The 19,250-nt window shown below is 46.6% G+C and overlaps 1 protein-coding gene across 2 annotated transcripts in view; it reads right to left on the reverse strand.

Moving 5' to 3' along the window:
* svopl (SVOP-like) overlaps positions 1-19,250 on the reverse strand; it is a 97,862-nt gene that overhangs the window by 58,053 nt on the left and 20,559 nt on the right. For both annotated transcript variants that reach the window (XM_052030521.1, XM_052030520.1), the window contains exon 2: positions 18,716-18,888. In XM_052030521.1, coding sequence (XP_051886481.1) covers positions 18,716-18,809 — 94 coding nt within the window. In that variant the 5' untranslated portion in view covers positions 18,810-18,888. The remainder of the gene's footprint in view (positions 1-18,715; positions 18,889-19,250) is intronic.

A 19,250-nucleotide genomic window follows, 5' to 3' on the forward strand; every position in this document is an offset into this window, starting at 1 on the left:
GGTCTGAGTGTGTTCAAACGCAGGTGTTGTTTGCATCCTGTAGCTCAACCTTGAAGGTCCAGGTGAACCTGGTTTTGGAGTGTAGTCACTGCAGGTTTAACAGTTACCTATTAGTTCTAAAGATTCGCTCTACTCCCCCAGGAAGTTTGTTGGACGCAAGGTCGAACATTGCGCAGGAAATACTGAAAAAAGTGTTGGTGTAATGACGCAACCTTCCTCGACACCTGTCTTCACTGAGATTGGCTGTAGACTGTTGGTCAATATCATGGCTTGACACTGTTTTGAAGCAAACATAAAATGGAGACAAATTTCTGATGGCAGCCAGATTTAAGGATAGTGTTCCACAGTCCCTCCCATTTGATGTTGTCAAATGCTTTGGTGCGGTCAAAGAAGGCCATGTATATGAGGTCAAAGAAGGCCATGTATATGAGGTCAAAGAAGGCCATGGCTGATGGTGCTCCCTATATTTTACTTGGAATTGTCACGCAGTGAAGGCCATTTGCATTTAGATGAATCACACTCTAATTCGGGGAGCAGCTCCTTGGCCATTTAGGGGAGACAGTGTAAGAGGACCCTGCCAATGACTTTCCCATAAATCCGCAGCGTGGAGACCCCTCTGTAGTGGGACTTGCCTTCTTCTTTAAAGATGTTCACAATCACATCTCTGAAGTCCGTTGGTATATGCTCCTCTTCCCAGATGGTTTTCAAAGAAGAAATATCGCTTGCACTCCCTGGTTAGCAGCAAGCATGGTGCTAATGACTTCTGTGGATGCACAGTACTCACACTACTGAATTTACCAAAACCAAAGACTAATCAAAAAGCAAAGCGCTGCAGATCCTGGAAATCTAAAAAAAACACACAGAAAATGCTGGAAATATTCAGCAGGTCAGGCAGTGACTGTGGAGAGCGAAACAGAGTTAATGTTTCAGGTCGTTGACCTTTCATCAGAACTGCTTCTTTATTTAAGTAATAATATCATTGCCTGAATAACATTGCCTCCAGTAGCACAGCACCCCCTCAGTGAGGCAGCTGAGGGAGGAACCTGGAGTGGGTGTCTGGGCATCAACCCATAGATTACCAACAGAGAGGCAAGATACTGAATGAGCTACAGCAATAGGGGCAATCAGTGTGTGTGTGTGTGCGTGCGTGCGTGCGTGCGTGTGTGTGTGCGTGCGTGCGTGTGTGTGTGTGTGTGTATGTGTGTGTGTGTCTGTGTGTGCGTGTGTGTGTGTGCGTGTGTGTCTGTGTGTGTGTGTGTGTGTGTCGCTGTGCATTTGTATGTGTGCGCATGTGTATGTGGGTGTGAGTGTGCATGTGTGTGTGTGGGTGTGTGTATATGTATGTGTACATGTGTGTGTGTGCATGTGTGCGTGTATGTGCATGTGTGTATGTGTGTATGTGCGCGTGTGTGTATGTGCATGTGTATGTGTGTCTGTGTGTGTATATGCGCGTGTGTGTGTGTGTGTGTGTGTGTTTGTGTCATAGTTTGCACACCACTGAGCTGTTCACCAATGCTGTCTGAATTGACATGGGTCCTTTAAGAGGGTGAGCCCTTGTGCATACAATACAAAGTCGTGCCAGCTGCTCTAGCTGCCTCACCAAAGATGTTTACAAATCCGCAGCCTTAATTATGTTTTATAACAGGAGTAGCAACATTGGTTTAGGGAGGCACATTTCAACAAGAACAGGTAAACACCGTGTCATTGCAGCTAATATGGACAGAGCAGGTGGCCCATCCATGCAGGATAGGACATGAGTCAGCCACACTACCAGAAGTTATCACTGTCGTTAGTCTCGCTGGCAAATTAAACCCACTGAGCAAACGTCAGTTACTGACGAGCCGTTGTGCCTGGGTCATGGCTTGTCAGCACAGTTATTGGGTAGAATGTGGGATTTTCTAGCACAAAATGAACAACGACATTGTCACGGCTTCCTGATTCAGTTCAGTACGGTGAAGTCACAGGCCCAAAATGGACTGAGGTTTGCGGGAGTACACCTCGCGGCCATTTGTGAGTGTTACCATGGTCTGTGGTACATGGAGAATGGGGTGAGGCTGAGGGTACTGGATCTCATTGTCCAGCTGTACGGAGGTGGGGGTGTGAGGAAGAATGATCTGGGTCTATCAGAGATATGGAACAAGATTTGACTTCTCATTGGGATTGCATTCTGCCGGGATACCACCTCTCTGACTCGTTCCTCGACCTCAGGGACCCTGTACATCTGAGTTGCTAAATATGCCCTACATAAGCTCAATTCCCCACCCTCTCCAATCTCCCATCCCCTTGCCTCCCTTCTCACCCCCTGTATCCTGGTCCATAAAAACAGGAGTAGGAGCAGGAGGCGACTGTCTGCCTCTTCAAGCCTGCTCCACCATTCACTGGATCACAGTTGATCTTCCACCTCAATGCTATTTTCCAGCACTTATCCCTATGTCTCCTGATTCCCTTAATGCCCAGAATAGATCTCGGTGAATTTTGAATGAACTCAGTGATTGAGGGTCCACAACCTCACGGATAGAGAATTCCAAATGTTCACTGCCCTCTGAAGTGAAAAAATTCTGCTCAGCTCAGTCCTAAATTACCTTTATTCTCAAACTATGCTGTCTGCTCCTAAGTCAGGGAAAACATCTTCCCTGCATCTTGCCAGCACACCATTCCAAGAATCTCAATGGGTCAGGCAGCGTCTATGGAGATCGAGGGATGGTTGATGTTTCGGGTTGAGACCCTGCATCTAGACTGAGTGTAGAGGGAAGACATAAAGAGGTGAGGGGGAGGGGTGAGACAGGGGCTGGCAGGCAATAGGTGCAACCAGGTAAGGAGCGGATTGATGGACAGCGGAAGCCATAGGGGAAGGGGAGAGGGGAGGGTGGAGGTGGTTGCCTGACCTGCTGAGTTCCTCCAGCAGATTGTTTTTTGCTTCAGATTCCAGCATCTGCAGTCTCTTGTGTCTCTAAGAATTTTGTCAGCCTCATGTTCTTCTAAACTCTGGAGAAAACTGTCCCAGACTACTCGCTCTCTCCTCCTACAGCAAACCCACCTTCACTGGAGCAACACACAGAGGCGACGGAGGAACTCAGCGGGTCAGGCAGCATCTATGGCGGCAAATGGACAGTTGACGTTTTGGGTCGAGACCCTTCAGCTGGACTGATTGCTTTGTATCCCATATATCACTCAATATGGTAACCATACCTCCACAGTATTGTAATGAATGGCATCAAAAGGCTGATAAGAAAGAACAATTACTAAAAGTGCAGAGAGAGAGAGAGAGAGGAAACTAGTTCTGCCATCCACAGGAATGAATGTATGTACGTTCATTGGACTTTTGAATTTAATACTATAGGAGCTCATTTGTATGTACAGGAGACTATAAGAGTCATAGAGTCATACAGCATGGAAACAGGCCCTTCAGCCCAACTGGTCCATTCCAACCAAGGTGCTCCACCCAAGCTCGTCCCATTTGCCAGTGTTTGGCCCATAACCTTCTAAACCTTTCCAATCCACGTACGTGAGGCAGGCGTTCGTAACCTGGGGATGTTCTGTAATATTATTTCCTTCAGCCTTTGTCACCCCAGTAGACGTGTTTCTGTAATGGCAAGTAAATCATCCTCTTTACTTTTATTTGTGCCTTTAATTTATCTCACTGCATATGCTGCAAGCATTCAGATGTAGTGCCCAAAGCTTTGTCATTTATCTGTACTTTAACCCCCTGACTCTATTCTTATCCTCAGTTTTTTCCCCACTTCCTACATTTCTAACTTCCTTGCCTCCTCGTTTCTCTCCTTCCTGAATTAGTACCCCCCCCCCCCCCCCCCACCAAGGATATTGGTCTCAGCCCCACCAAGTTGTAGCCTGCCCAGTTTGCAAAGTTCCCACCGGCCGCAGAAACAATGCCTGCCTCAGAAGTCCTCCCTCACACACCTCCTCTCCAGTCCTGCATTTGCCTGCTTTATCTTATTTCTGTACACATTTGCAGCTGGTGCAGGGACCAATACAGTCCTCGAGGTTCTGTTCTTTATCTTAGCTCCCTAAGCTCTGTCTGTAGGACCTCAGCCCTTTTTATACCTGTTGTTCAGACTGGTATGGAGCAGGACATCTGGCTATTCACCCTCCCCTTTCAAGACGTTCTGTAGCCTTACAGTGATATCCTTGTCCCTGGCACCAGAGAGGCAACATCCCATCCTGGAGTCACGTTTATGACCACAGAAACGACTGTCCATTGAATCCATTATCAATGTTGCTCATTCACTCATCTTCATCCCCTCCTATGTGGCTGCCACTTTAATCACCGCATGGAAACAGACCCTTCGGCCCAACCCATCAATGTCGACCAAGTTGTCCAACCAAGCTAATCCCATCTGTCTGCATTTGGCCCATATCCTGCTAAATCTTTCCTATCCGTGTACCTGTCCCAATGTATTTTAAATGCAGTAATTGTACCTGCCTCAACCTCTTCCTCTGGCAGTTTGTTGCATATCCCCACCACCCCTCTGTGTGAAAAGTTGCCCCTCACGTTCCTTTTAAATCTTCCCCTCTCACTTTAAATCTGTGCCCTCTAGTTTTGGACTCTCCGACCCTGGGGAAAGGATTGTGGCTATTCACCTTATCTATGCCTCTCATGGCTTTATCAACCTCCTATTAAGGTCACCGCTCAGCCTCCTTCACTCCAGGGGAAAAAGTCCTAGCCTATCCAGCCTCTCGTTATAACCCACACCCTCCAGTTCCTGTAAAAATCTTCCTAAATGTTCTTTGCAGCCTCTCCACTTTAATGACATCTTTCCAATAGCAGGGCATCCAGAAATGTAGGCAGTACCCCAAATGTGGCCTTACCAATGTCTTATAGTGCCACACCCCAGGCTCGGACTACACTTCTCCGAGGAACCAGCACCGCCAGAAGTGTCCAAAACAGAAAATCTGTTAGTGAGAGCAAATGACTCGGAGGAGTACCGCCTGCTGGTTCTAGTCTGCCTGGTGGTCACCCATGCCCTCTCTGCCTCTCACCTTAAGCTGCAGAGTGATCGCTTCCCCAATCATTTCTTCCACAGAGGTCGCAACCTCACAGATGCACCACAGTGATTCCAGCCACGACTGCAGCCGGAGTCTCTTCCAGTGCATGTGACCATCCGAGACACTGGAAGTATCCCGGACACTCCACATGGTGCAAGCGGTTATCCCACTCCACTGGGCTACACCGCTGTGTTCATCCTCACTAATAACCTGCAAAAGCATCAGAAAACACCATAACTATCCAGTGTCAACCTGTTGAATCAATAGTGTTGATGGACTCCACAGACCCCCTTCACCCTCACTCCCACGTCACCAAAGCCCCCCTCACACACCAAAGACCACACACTGAGAATTGCAGTGTACGAACCATGTTGTGGTCTCTAAGCCTCCCTCAGCAAACACCCAAACAGCACTAGTCCAGTCATCTGACTTCACGATCTCAGTGAAAAGGAACCTCTCAGTAGAAGGCTTCCCCTTCGTGTGATCTCGCAAAACCACACCTTATATCCCGATTCCTTCATGTCAGTCCCCTCCCTTCACTTTCTTCTGATCCTCTCCCCACCCCAATCACAGTCCCCTCCCCTACCCAACCATCCAATCCCACCCCTCCCCCTCCCCAGTCACCTCCCCTCTCTGTATTTGCAATCCCTTCCCCTCACTAATCATCCAAACCCCTCCTTCCTGTTTCCAAATCCCCTCCCACAGTTTCAAACCGGCACAGTATTAACTCTGAATGTGTTTTCACTTTATCACCCAGTTCAGTAAATGGTTTCATTTCCCACAAAGAAGAAACTCCCACAGAGTATCTCACTGGCTGTCCAGCACTTCAAGATGATAAGCGTTCATGAAAATCCTTCTATCTTTTTCATACAGTAGCATTAAAATGCAACAGCTTACATTTCTATCCACTACAATTGGTCAAACAGCCTTCATTGTCAGGTCAAACAGAACTTGTCAAGCTCCTGATTAACTGCTGCATGAGCTCATTGTGGGTATGTGCTCACCTGTGACTGACTGGCAAAGGACCAAGTGTTAGGGCACCACATCCACTCCACCTTCAAAGGAGAAAACTATTGTGGGTTTGGTTTATTATTACCCATAGGAGAGGGCTGTGGGCCCAGGTGGGTGTAGGGTCCTCCGCAGAGTGCTGTAAAAGCATAAATTGAGGAACAAGAGAACAACCGCAAGCTTGAAACACCAATGGTAGAAGTGAGAAACAATGGAAAACCTCATGCAAATTTAATGCAAATGGAGGCAGTAAAGGGGGCAGCACTGTGGCACAGTGACAGAGCTTCTACCTCACAGCTCTAGCGACCCAGGTTCAAACCAGACCTTGGATGCTGTCTCTGTGGAGTTTGCACGTTCCTCCGGGTGCTCCAGTTTCCTCCCACATCCTGAAGATGCGCGGGTTGGTCGGTTAACTGGCCGCTGTAAGTTGCCCCTAGCGTGCAGGTGAGTGTTAGAATCTGGGGCAAAGTTGCTGGCGATGTTGGGAGAATAAAATGGGATCAATGTAGGATTAATATAAATAGGTGGGCCAAAGGGCCTGTTTCTGCGTTATATGACCCTACGACAATCTAAACATCCTCCCCACAGTGACTAGTGTACCATAGCTGCTTGGTGGAGTATCTACATGATGCACTGAGGCAACCCGTCAAGTATTCTCAGTCAGGACCCCTCGTACCTGTGAGCCCCACTCCATCACCGTTCAGAAGGACCAAGCAGGAGTGTGGGAGCAGCACCACCTCCACGTTCCCCTCAAAGTCTCACGCCGGCCCTTCTTGGAAATGTTCTTACTGTTCCTGAGGTTCCCAACCTAGCAGTACCCCGGGACAACCCACAGGTTCCCCGCCACTCAGAGCGGCAGCTCAACAAAGCATCAGAGTCAACCAAGGAAGATCAGCACGAGTCTCGCCAGCTGAGGCTCCGTGTGCCGAGAATGAATTCTTTTGGGGAAGCAAAACTCCGATCCATCAACAAAATAATTGAGTAGTGTTCATTGATTATCTGCCAGGACAACAACCAGGAAACACAGAGGAAGGAGAGAATCTTTTGCTGTACCACATTTATAAAACAACATAGATACTGAACAGATCCAGCGTTGCAGGTGGACTGCTAGGGGGGATTTTAAGTCACACAGTGACTGAGAGTGCCACGTCTGAATTCCTGCCTGCTATCAAGCTGCAATCTGAGTTCATGGCTAGGTTTTGGGGGAGGTCTGGCTGTCTGCTGCAAAGAACAATGAAGAGGCATTGCTTGGTGTGCAACTGAGGCAAGGAAGGATTGGAAAGTCCAGCCAGACGGAGCAAAAGGTCGAGACAGTAAGTGTTTAAATGTTCGAGGAACTGAGAGTGGTCTTGACTGCCTCTGATCATCTGATGCACGTGCCTTTGGGTAAACTGTGGTTTGTTTTCCTCTCTCCCTTGAGTTATGAAAATTTGTTTACCTGGGCTGCACTTTCTCTGTAACACCATGTAACACTATATTCACTATACTCAGTCTATATTCATATATTCAGGTTCCATCTTCTCTAGCCCTTTGCCTCTTCCAACTATCACCACCCAGCTCCTCACATCATTCCCACACCCACCCCCAACCCACCTACCTTCCCCCTCTCACCTGGACTCACCTATTACCAGTCAGCCTGTGGTCCTCCCCCTCCCCTTTTATTCTGGCTTCTGCCTTCTTTTCTTTCTAGTCCTGATGAAGGGTCCCAGCTTGAAACGGGGACTGTTCACTTCCCTCCAGAGATGCTGCCTGACCTGCTGAGTCCCTCTGGCATTTTGTGTGTTGCTCTATATTCTGCATTCTGCTTTCTTTTTACTACCTCAATGTAATTATATATTTTGATCCGTCTGGATGGTATGCAGAACAAAAGCTTTTCAGTGCATCTCTGTACATGTGGCAATAATAAACCAACATTAAATTGTCTTTTATTTGTAATAAACTAGAGTTCGGTAAATGGTTTCAAAGAAGGAAAGCCCTGAAGGAAAAAAAGACCTACAACTGCATTTAGAGGGGCTGCTTATTAGAATACTCCTGAGAGGACAGAGGAACCTGATCAATTAAAGAGAACAATTGAAACCTTGTACCCCTGTCGGAACAAAACCCAACCTTAAGGCACCTGCCATTCAAAGAAAAAAAGACAGATGCCCCATCAGCCGCAGAGCTACACTATTGCTGGGGCTTCCAAAGCCTGGTGTGAGGTGGGTTACCTGCATTCTGAACTGCAGACAGTTTAATTGTCCCTCAGCCCAGTTAATTACAGGACCTGATCGTTTTTCTTCCTCGTTCCACTAACGCCAGAGGTTTTCTGCCATAAACAAGATTGTCGCCCGTCCCTAAACTCTCTGGTCCCAGCACAACTCACTGCCAGTCGCGACGTTCACACTAGACTGCTTGCGCATTCAGCTCCTCGGTACGATGTGCAATATGTGAACACAACTTCTGCAGGCGCGCTTCAGGTTTACGATACCTTGGATCTTGTAATTGTCGAACTCCTTACACTCCTGCATTGACACCTCCATGATTCCCCTCAGTGCCACTTACAAAGTAAACACCCAAGTGAAACGGTGATTGGCTGCTGGTTGCAATCCTATTCCTGACGGAGTATGACAGCTGATTAAGGGGACACGTACATTGATAGCCACACTTCCTTGTTCCTTGTAAAGGAACTGAGAGAATACCTGAAAGACTTTTCGATTCTGTGAAGGTAGCTGGGAGGAGAAGCTCCAGAATTTGATCAGCAAGCTGTTCAGGGAATGCTACAGTTAGGCCAGCTATCCTTTACTTGGGGTGAAGAAACTGGGTTCCAACTAGTGGTCACAGTCCAGTGCCCACTGCTGTTTACTGCAGTTGTACTGAGGGAGTATGGAGTTGAACATGGCTGTCAGCGGGAAGGGTGCTAGAGGTGGCAAGTTCAATGGGAGACAGTGTGAAAGGTGGGTGAACTTCACTGGTAAAGTGTGTGTGAGTGGGAGGGGAATTTGTTGGGGTAAAGTCTGTGTGAAGAGTGTAGGGGCAGGCACGGTAGTGTAGCGGTTAGCGTAACGCTATTACAGCGCCAGCGACCCGGGTTCAATTCCCGCCGCTGTCTGTAAGGAGCTTGTTCGTTCTTCCCGTGACTGCGTGGGTTTCCTCCGGGTGCTCCGGTTTCCTCCCACATTCCAAAGACGTACGGGTTAGGAAGTTGTGGGCATGCTATGCTGGCGCCAGAAGCGTGGCGACACTTGCGGGCTGCCCCCCAGAACGCTCTACACAAAAGATACCCTTCACTCTGTGTTTAGATGTACGTGTAACTAATGAAGATATCTTATCTCAATGAGAGGGATGAGGTGTTTGCCAGGTTAAAGAGAGTATGAGGACAGTAGGGTGCTTGCTAGGTGAATTGTGTGTGAAAGGGAGAATTTGGGTTGATTGGAATTTTGTGTGTTAAACTGATTGGTACTCAATGGACAATGATCTGTGGAGTTGGATGGGATGGTTTATCGTGTGAATTAGTGGGAAGTTGAATGGGTATAGCATTGTATCCATCACGTTCCCCACACTTTCGTCTTCTGTATACCAGCTATTGTACCTTCTCAGCAGAACTTATCTTCTTTCTAACCTTATCCAATAAAGTACTACACTCCTCATTGGAACGGCCTCTCCCCTTACCCTGCCTTAGTTAAGTTCCACATTACCCTTACCCATCGCAATCCTAACTGTGACGATATGATATCTTTAGCATAATTTCTTTGGTCAACAACAAAAAAATTTGGGTAATCAGTTATCCAAGCAGGGACAGGATGTGACATGACATGGTTTGGTATTGGTATTGGTTTATTATTGTCATATGTACCGAGATAGCTGAAAAGCTTTTGTTTGCGTGTCATCCAGGCAGATCATGCCATAGGTAGTTACATCGAGGTAGTAAAAAGAAAAACAGAATGCAGAATATAGTGTTGTTGCTACAGAGAAAGTGCAGTGCAGGTAAACAAAGAAAGTACACAATGAGGTAGATTGGGAGATCAAGAATTCACCTTTAGTGTACGAGAGGTCTGTTCAAGGCTCTGATAACAGTGGGATAGAACCTGTCTTTGAGTCTGATGATTCATGCTCTCAAGCTTTTGTATCTTAAGCTGTTGTATCTTCTGCCCAATGGGAGAGAGGATAAGAGAGAATGACCGGGTGGGTGGGGTCCTTGATTATGTCGGCTGCTTTCCTGAGGCAGTGGGAAGTGTAGACTGAGTCAGTGGATGGGAGGCTGGTTTGTGTGATGGACTGGGTTTCACTGAAGGTGCCATGCAATCTATGCACAGATTGGCTGAGGACGGATGAGAAAGAAACTAAGCCAGTGACATCAAAACTGATAACACTAACAATTATATCTGCTGTTGTGAAATCTTCCTGTTCTAACGAGATTGCCCCATCTTCCTACAAAGCAGTATTTTCCCAGCAGTGAGGGATGTACTGAGAGGACAGGGCACCTTGGGGACATTACCATCTCTAAATTCCTTCCAATTCACCACCTGTACTTGGAAATAAATCAATATTTCTTCATTGTTGCTGGGTGAAAATCCTGCTCTCTGGTCCTGTGGCAGGACCTTCACCACATGGATTGCAACAGGCTGCCCTCCATCACCTATCCAGGGGAACTACTGATGGGCATCAAGTACTGCTCTTTCCAGTGATATACACAGCCCGTAAATCAATTATGAAAGGGACACTGAGCAATGTCTGATGACTTCAGGAGGTCTGTTGCAAAATAAAACCCGAGAAAATAAACGCACACAGACTTGTGCCGCTATCTACTACTTAGTTGTAGAGTTGTAGAGAGATACCATAGAACCATACAGCACAAAACAGGCCCTTCAGCCCACCATGTTGTGCCGTCCATCAAACCACCCTCACACTATCTAACCCTTTCCTCCCGTATATCCCTCTATCTCACATTCCTCCATGTGCCCATCCAACAAACTCTTGAACCTGTCCAATGTATCTGCCTCCACCACCACCCCAGGCAGTGCATTCCATGCACCAACCACTCTCTGGGTGAAAAACCTCCCCCTGACATCTCCCCTGAACCTCCCACCCATAACCTTAAAGCCATGCCCTCTCGTCTTAAGCATTGGTGCCCTGGGAAGGAGGTGCTGGCTGTCTACTCTATCTATTCCTCTCAATATTTTATACACCTCTATCATGTCTCCTCTCATCCTCCTCCTTTCCAGTGAATAAAGCCCTAGCACCTTAAGCCTCTCCTCATATTCCATACGCTCTAATCCAGGCAGCATCCTGGCAAATCTCCTCTGCACCCTCTCCAACGCCTCCACATCCTTCCTATAATGCGGGGACCAAAACTGAACACAGTACTCTAAGTGTGGTCTAACTAGAGTTTTGTAAAGCTGCATCATCACCTCGCAGCTCTTAAACTCAATCCCACGACTTATGAAAGCTAACATCCCATAGGCCTTCTTAACTGCTCTATCCACCTGTGAGGCAACTTTCAGTAAACTGTGAATATGAACCCCCAGATCCCTCTGCTCCTCTACATTGCCAAGTACCTTGCCATTTACCCTGTACTCTGCCCTGGAGTTTGTCCTTCCAAAGTGTACCACCTCACACTTCTCTGGATTGAGCTCCATCTGCCACTTGTCAGCCCAGCTCTGCATCTTATCAATATCCCTCTGTAAATTCTGACAGCCCTCCACACTATCCACAACACCGCCGATCTTAGTGTCATCCGCAAACTTACTAACCCAGCCTTCCACCCCCTCATCTAAGTCATCTATAAATATCACAAAAAGTAGAGGTCCCAGAATCGATCCCTGCGGGACACGCCTAGTCACTGCCTTCCAATCCGAGGGCACTCCTTCCACCACAACCCTCTGCTTTCTACAGGCAAGCCAATTCCTAATCCACACAGCCAAGCTTCCCAGGATCCCTTGGCCTCTGACCTTCTGAAGAAGCCTACCATGAGGAACATCAAACGCCTTACTAAAATCCATATAGACCACATCCACCGCGCTACCCTCATCAATCTTCCTCGTCACCTCCTCAAAGAACTCTATCAAGCCTGTGAGGCAAGATCTTCCCTTCACAAATCCATGCTGGCTGTCCCTAATCACTCCATGATTCTCCAGGTGTTCATAGATCCTATCCCTTAGAATCCTTTCTAACAGCTTACCCACCACAGATGTAAGGCTCACCGGTCTGTAATTCCCTGGACTATCCCTACTACCTTTTTTGAACAAGGGGACAACATTCGCCACCCTCCAATCCTCCGGCACCATCCCCGTGGACAATGAGGACTCAAAGATCCTTACCAGCGGTTCAGCAATCTCCTCCCTCACCTCTTGAAGCAGCCTGGGGAAAATCCTGTCAGGCCCCAGAGATTTATCCGTCTTGATATTATTTAACAACTTCAACACATCCTCTCTCTTGATATCTACAACCTCGAGAACATTACCCTTACCAGCACTCCCTTCCGCGTCATCAAGACCCCTCTCCTTGGTGAATACCGAAGAGAAGTATTCATTGAGAACTTCTCCCACTTCCGCCGCCTCCAGGCAAATTCTCCCACCTTTGTCTTTAATCGGACCTACCTTTACCCTAGCCATCCTCCTACCCTTCACGTACGTGAAAAAGGCCTTGGGATTTTCCTTAACCCTACTAGCCAACGCCTTTTCATGTACCCTTCTAGCTCTTCTCAGCCCTTTCTTAAGTTCCTTCCTCGCTACTCTATATTCCTCACGGGCCCTGTCTGAACCTTGCTGCTTATACCTCACGTATGTTACCTTCTTCTCCCTAACAAGTCGTTTCACCTCTCTCGTCACCCACGGTTCCTTCACCCTGCATTCCTTCTCTGCCTCACCAGGACATATTTATCCCTAACATCCTGCATAAGATCCCTGAACATCGACCACATCTCCATGGTACATTTCCCTTCAAAAAGGACATCCCACTTTACACTCCCAAGTTCCCTCCTTATAGCCTCATAGTTCTCCCTTCCCCAATTAAATATCTTCTTGTCCTCTCTGCACCTGTCCCTGTCCATGACAATTTTCAAGGTTATGGAGCAATGGTCACTGTGTCCCCCAAATGCTCACCCACCAATAGATCCTTCACCTGTCCTGGTTCATTTCCTAAAACTAGATCTAGCATGGCCTTCCCTCTAGTCGGCCTGTCAACATACTGCGTCAGGAATCCCTCCTGGACACATTTAGCAAATTCCGTCCCATCTAAAACTTTGGCACTAAGCAGGTTCCAGTCTATATTTGGGAAGTTGAAGTCTCCCATTATAACGACCCTGTTATTTTTGCTTCTCTCCAAACACTGCCTGCCAATCTGCTCCTCTATATCTCTACCGCTACCGGGGGGCCTATAGAATACTCCTAGTAGAGTAACTGCTCCTTTCTTGTTCCTTCCTTCCACCCATAGGGACTCTAGCACGCAAACAGGCCCTCAGCCCACCGAGTCCATGCCGAAAATCAACCACCCAGTTACACCAATCCTACATTCATCCTATTTCATTCTCCCCACATTCTCATCGACTCCCCCCAGATTCTACCCCTCACCTACACACGAGGGTCAATTTACAGCAACTGAGTAACCTTCTAACCTGCATGTCTTTGGGACGTGGGTGCAAAGCGGAGCACCCAGGGAAACCCATATGGTCACAGGGGGAGTGTGCAAACTGCACACAGACAGCACCTGATGTCAGGATTGAACTTGGGTCGCTGGAGCTGTGAGGGAGCAGCTCCACGAACTGTGACACTCTGCTGCCCCAGTTGAAAAAAATGTGGCTCCTTAACATTAAGCCAATGCTAACAGTTTGCACAATGCACTGCTTCCTGTCATCTCGGGGAATTGTCTGTTTACTACACTAGATTAATGTGATTTTGGATAATTATTATATGAATCCATTGAAGATGATCAATTCCATTTTCACACTCACTTGGCACTTAATTATAAATCATCAACCTTATACAATCAGCAAAGATGAATGAAATTATGTCAGGAAGTTTAGCATAAATCACGGTTAGGAGAATGAAATAGAGAAACACGCTGCACAGAGGGCAGAGGTTTGAAGGATTCTATGAAGCTGGAGTGAAGCAGAGACTATATGAACATCCGATGAAAATTTCTTGTTAACTTGTTTCTCCCTCCACAGATGCTGTTTGACCTGTTGAGTATTTTCAGCAAACAAATATATGAATTAGAGAATGGCAGGGGGTGGGAATCCAAAGCAGAGACCAGAGGAAATGTTAGAAAAGAGAAAAGTAAGAGTACAGAAAAGTCAAACTCAAAGGACACAAAGGTTACTAGATTCTAAAAGGACAATGAATGTAAGGGCATTTTATCTGAATGTCCGTAGTATTCGAAACAAGGTCAGTGAACTTGTGGCACAAATCAGTACAAGGGGGTATGATTTAGTGGCCATTACAGAAATGTGGTTGCAGGGTGGAGGTGAGTGGGGATTAAATATCCAAGGGTATCAGGTAGTATGGAAGGATAGGCAGGAAGGTAAGGGAGGTGGGGTAGCGCTCCTAATTAAGAATGAGATCAGGGCGAGATGACATAAGATCTAGGAAGCACAATGTTGAGTCCATCTGGGTAGAGATTAGGAACAGTAAAGGGAAAAAATCACTGTTGGGAGTTGTCCATAGGTCACCGAATAATAACATTACGGTAGCACAGGCAATAAGCCAAGAAATATCTGATGCATGTAAGAATGGAACGGCAGTTGTCATGGGGGACTTTAACTTCCACATAGATTGGGCAAATCAAGTTGGTCGAGGCAGTCTTGAGGAGGACATCATAGAATGCATCCGTGACAGCTTTCTTGAACAGCATGTTAGTGAACCTACAAGGGAAAATGCTACCTTAGATCTGGTCCTGTGCAATGAGACAGGTAAAATTAATGATCTTGTAGTTAGGGATCCTCTTGGAAAGAGTGATCACAGTATGACTGAATTTCTCATACAAATGGAGGGTGCAACAGTTCGATCTAAAACCTGTGCATTATGCCTAAACAAGGGAGACTACAACGGGACGAGGGAGGAGTTGGCTAGCGTAGACTTGAAGCACAGGGTATATGGTGGGACAGTTGAGGAACAGTGAAAGACTTTCAAAGAGATTTTTCAAGATGCTCAACAAAAGTATCTTCCAGTTAAAAGCTTGGATAACTAAAGGGATAAAATAAGGCATCAAGCTAAAAGCTCATGGATACAAAATCGCCAAAAGTAGTGGGAAACTGGAAGACTGGGAAAACTTTAAAAAGCAACAAAGAACCACTAATCAAGCAAAAAGGAAAAGGAAGATAGATTATGAAAGTAAATCAGCACAAAATATAAAAACAGATAGTAAAAGTTTTTATAATTGTATAAAGCGGAAAAGCTTGGCTGAAGTGAACGTAGATCCCTTGGAAGATGAGAAGGGGGGATTAATATTGGGTAATGTGGACGTGACCGAGTCCTTGAACGACTACTTTGTGTCGGTCTTCACGGTGGAGGACACATCTAACATGCCAAAGAGAGATGTTATGGATGTGATGAGAGGTAAGGGCCTCGATACAATCGCTGTCACTAAAGAAGTAGTGATGAACAAACTAGTGGGTCTAACGGTAGACCCTCTGGTCCTGATGGGATGTATCCCAGGGTACTGAAAGAAATGGTGGAAATTACAGTAGAGGCATTTGCGATAATTTACCAAAATTCTCTGGACTCTGGGAAGGTCCTGGCAGATTGGAAGACAGCGAATGTCATGCCACTGTTTAAGAAAGGATGTAGGCAAAAGGAAGGTAACTATAGGCCAGTTAGCTTAACATCTGCAGTCGGGAAAATGCTTGAAGCTATCATTAAGGAAGAAATAGCGAGACATCTGGATAGAAGTGGTTCCATCGGGCAGGCACATCATGGATTCAGGAAGGGCAGGTCCTGTTTGACAAACTTACTGGAGTTCTTTGAGGATATAATGAGCGCAGTGGATAGAGGGGAACAGGTGGATGTTGTATATTTGGGTTTCCAGAAGGTGTTCGATAACGTTCTGCATAAAAGACTTATCCATAAGATAAGGATGCATGGAGTTGGGGGTAACGTATTGGCATGGATAGAGGATTGGTTAACCAATAGAAGGCAGAGAGTTGGGATAAATGGGTGTTTTTCTGGTTGGCAACTGTTCACGATATACATTATAATGATTTGGAAGAGGGGACCGAGTGTAACGTACCTACGTTTGCCGATGACACTACATTGAGCGGAAAAGCAAATTGTGCAGAGGATGCGGAGAGTCTGCAGAGAGATATAGAGAGGTTCAGTGAGTGGGCAAGGGTCTGGCAGATGGAGTACAATGTTGGTAAATGCGAGGTAATCCACTTTGGAAGGAAAAAATAGAAGATCAGATTATTATTTAAATGGTGAAAGATTGCAGCATGCTGTTGTGCAGAGGGACTTGGGAGAGCTTGTTCATGAATCACAAAAGGTTGGTTTGCAGGTGCAACAGGTTATCGAGAAGGCAAATGGAGTGTTGACCTTCATTGTTAGAGGGATTGAATTTAAGAGCAGGGAGATTATGCTGCAACTGTACAGGGCACTGGTGAGGCTGGACCTGGAGTACTGCGTGCAGTTCTGTTCTCCTTACTTGAGGAAGGATTTACTGGCTTTGGAGGCGGTGCAGAGGAGGTTCACCGGGTTGATTCCTGAGTTGAGGGATCAGCCTATGAGGAGAGATTGAGTCACCTGGGACTATACTCGCTGGAATTCAGAAGAATGAGAGGGGATCTTATAGAAACCTATAAAATTATGAAAGGGATAGATAAGATCGAGGCAGGAAGGCTGTTTCCACTGGTAGGTGAGACTAGAAGCCTCAAGATTCGGGGGAACAGATTTAGGACGGAGATGAGGAGAAACTGCTTTTCTCAGAGAGTAGTGAATCTGTGGAATTCTCTGCCCAGGGGAGCAGTAGAGGCTACCTCATTAAATATATTTAAGACACAGTTAGACAGATTTTTGCATAGTAGGGGAATTAAGGGTTACGGGGAAAAGGCAGTTAGGTGGATCTGAGTCCATGACCAGATCATCCATGGCCTTATTGAATGGCGGAACAGGCTCGACGGGCCAGGTGGCCTCCTCCAGCTTCTGTTTCTTTGTTCTTAGGAGGGAGTCGACCATAAGCCTGCTCCACCATTTAACAAGATCATGGCTGATCTGATAGTAACTCTACCTTTGTTTATCTTTCACCCTCATGCTTATCCAATATGCATCTACCACTGCCTTCAAAATATTCAAGGATTCTGCTTCCACCACCTTTTGAAGGACAGTTCTAAAGACTTAAGACTGAGAGAGAAAAAGTGTCTCATCTCCGTCATAAATGGGTCAACCCTCATTTTTAAACAGCTACCCCTAAATTCTAGATTCTCCCACATGGAAACTTCCTCTCCATCTCCACCTTGTCAAGGCTCCTCAGGATGTTGCATGTTTCAGTCAAGCCTCTATTAAACCCCAGCAGATGCAAGCCTAGTTTGTCCAACGTTTCCTCAGAAGACAACCCTTCGGTTCCAAGTATCAGTCCAGTAAACCTTCTCTGAACTGCTTTCAAAACATTAACATCCTTCCCCAAGTAACATGTCTGCAGATGTAATCTCACCATTGTCGTCTACTTTCTGCTTTTATTTCAGATTTCCACCATCTGTAGTATTTTGCTTTTGGATAAATATTCAAAATTAATTACACAGGTAGTTGAACCTGGGATAAGGTCTATTGGTCATGTGGAAAGTAAACACCGATGTGTACTACTCAGACCAAGGCTGCCTTTCGTGATTTACCTCTAATTAGGTGGGTTGGTTTTGGGCCGGGTAGCTGGAGATAGGTGGGCGCAAGGCTGGATGAGTGTAGGGCTGGGCAGATGGGTGCAGGGCTGGGCGAGACGGTGCAGAGCTGGATGAGTGTGTGGATGCTGCGTTGAGTGTGTGGGTGCTGTTGCAGGATAAGGGTGTAGGGCTGGGTTGAGTGGGTGTCTACGCAGGGTGGGTGGGTGCAGGGCTGGGCTGAACAGGGGGGTTCCTGGGCTAAGTGTGTGGGCACTGTGCAGGTCAATGGGTGCACACCTGGGTGAGTTGGAGCAATGGTGAAACAAGTTTCAATGGGCTGGAGATCGCCATAGAAAGCATCCTCTCTGGGTGCATCACGGCTTGGTACGGCAACTGCTCTGCCCAGGATCGCAAGAAACTGTAGAGAGTTGTGGACACAGCCCAGCACATCACGGAAACCAGCCTCCCCTCCATGGACTGTCTATACCTCTCACTGCCTTGGTGAAGCAGCCAGCATAATCAAAGACCCCACCCACCCGGGTCATTCTCTCTTCTCTCCTCTTCCATCAGGCAGAAGATACAGGAGCCTGAGGGCACGTACCACCAGGCTCAAGGACAGCTTCTATCCCACGGTGATAAGACTATTGAACGGTTCCCTTATACGATGAGATGGACTCTTGACCTCACAATCTACCTTGTTGTGACCTTGCACCTTATTGTCTACCTGCAATGCACTTCCCTGCAGCTGTGACACTTTACTCTGTATTCTGTTATTGTGTTTACCCTGTACTACCTCATTGCACTGTGTAATGAATTGATCTGTACGATCGGTATGTAAGACAAGTTTTTCACTGTACCTCGGTACACGTGACAATAATAAACCAATACCAATACCCTGGAGATCTTGCATGAAATGGTTTCTACCTTCCTGGGGTTTGCCACGGCCTCTCGGAAATGAAATAGTGCAGCTCTCCTCGAGGTGAATATAATTGACCAGGGCTTCTTTCCTGGAGGTCATTTTGGTTCTTGGACACGGAATCACAGCCTCTTTTCAAATGATAGAAGCTCAGCATCACTTTTTCCAACACCAGAATGGTCTAAAAGAAAAGAGAGGACGAGATGAGCATACCCAAGAAATAAAAGGTTATAGTATCAAGCATCACAGCAAATATAACGCATAAAATCAAATCATAGTGCTGTGCTTTTCACAGGAATCCTTGCAAATGCCAAGATAGACTCACAGAGCAGTGTGAATCCTGATACAGTACATGCCCAGGAACCCTGAACTCCTTAAATGCAACAGTGACTACATTTCAATAATAATTTGTTAATTGTAAAGTGCTTTAGTACCACTGGAAAGACACGTGGAATGTATACATAAATGCAAGACGTTTTAATTCACTTTTTAATCGTGATGAAATCCTAACCCACCCATAAACATGGACACCGTCATAACACC

The sequence above is a fragment of the Pristis pectinata genome, chromosome 15, assembly GCF_009764475.1.
Source record: "Pristis pectinata isolate sPriPec2 chromosome 15, sPriPec2.1.pri, whole genome shotgun sequence".
In the NCBI taxonomy this organism is placed as follows: domain Eukaryota; kingdom Metazoa; phylum Chordata; class Chondrichthyes; order Rhinopristiformes; family Pristidae; genus Pristis; species Pristis pectinata.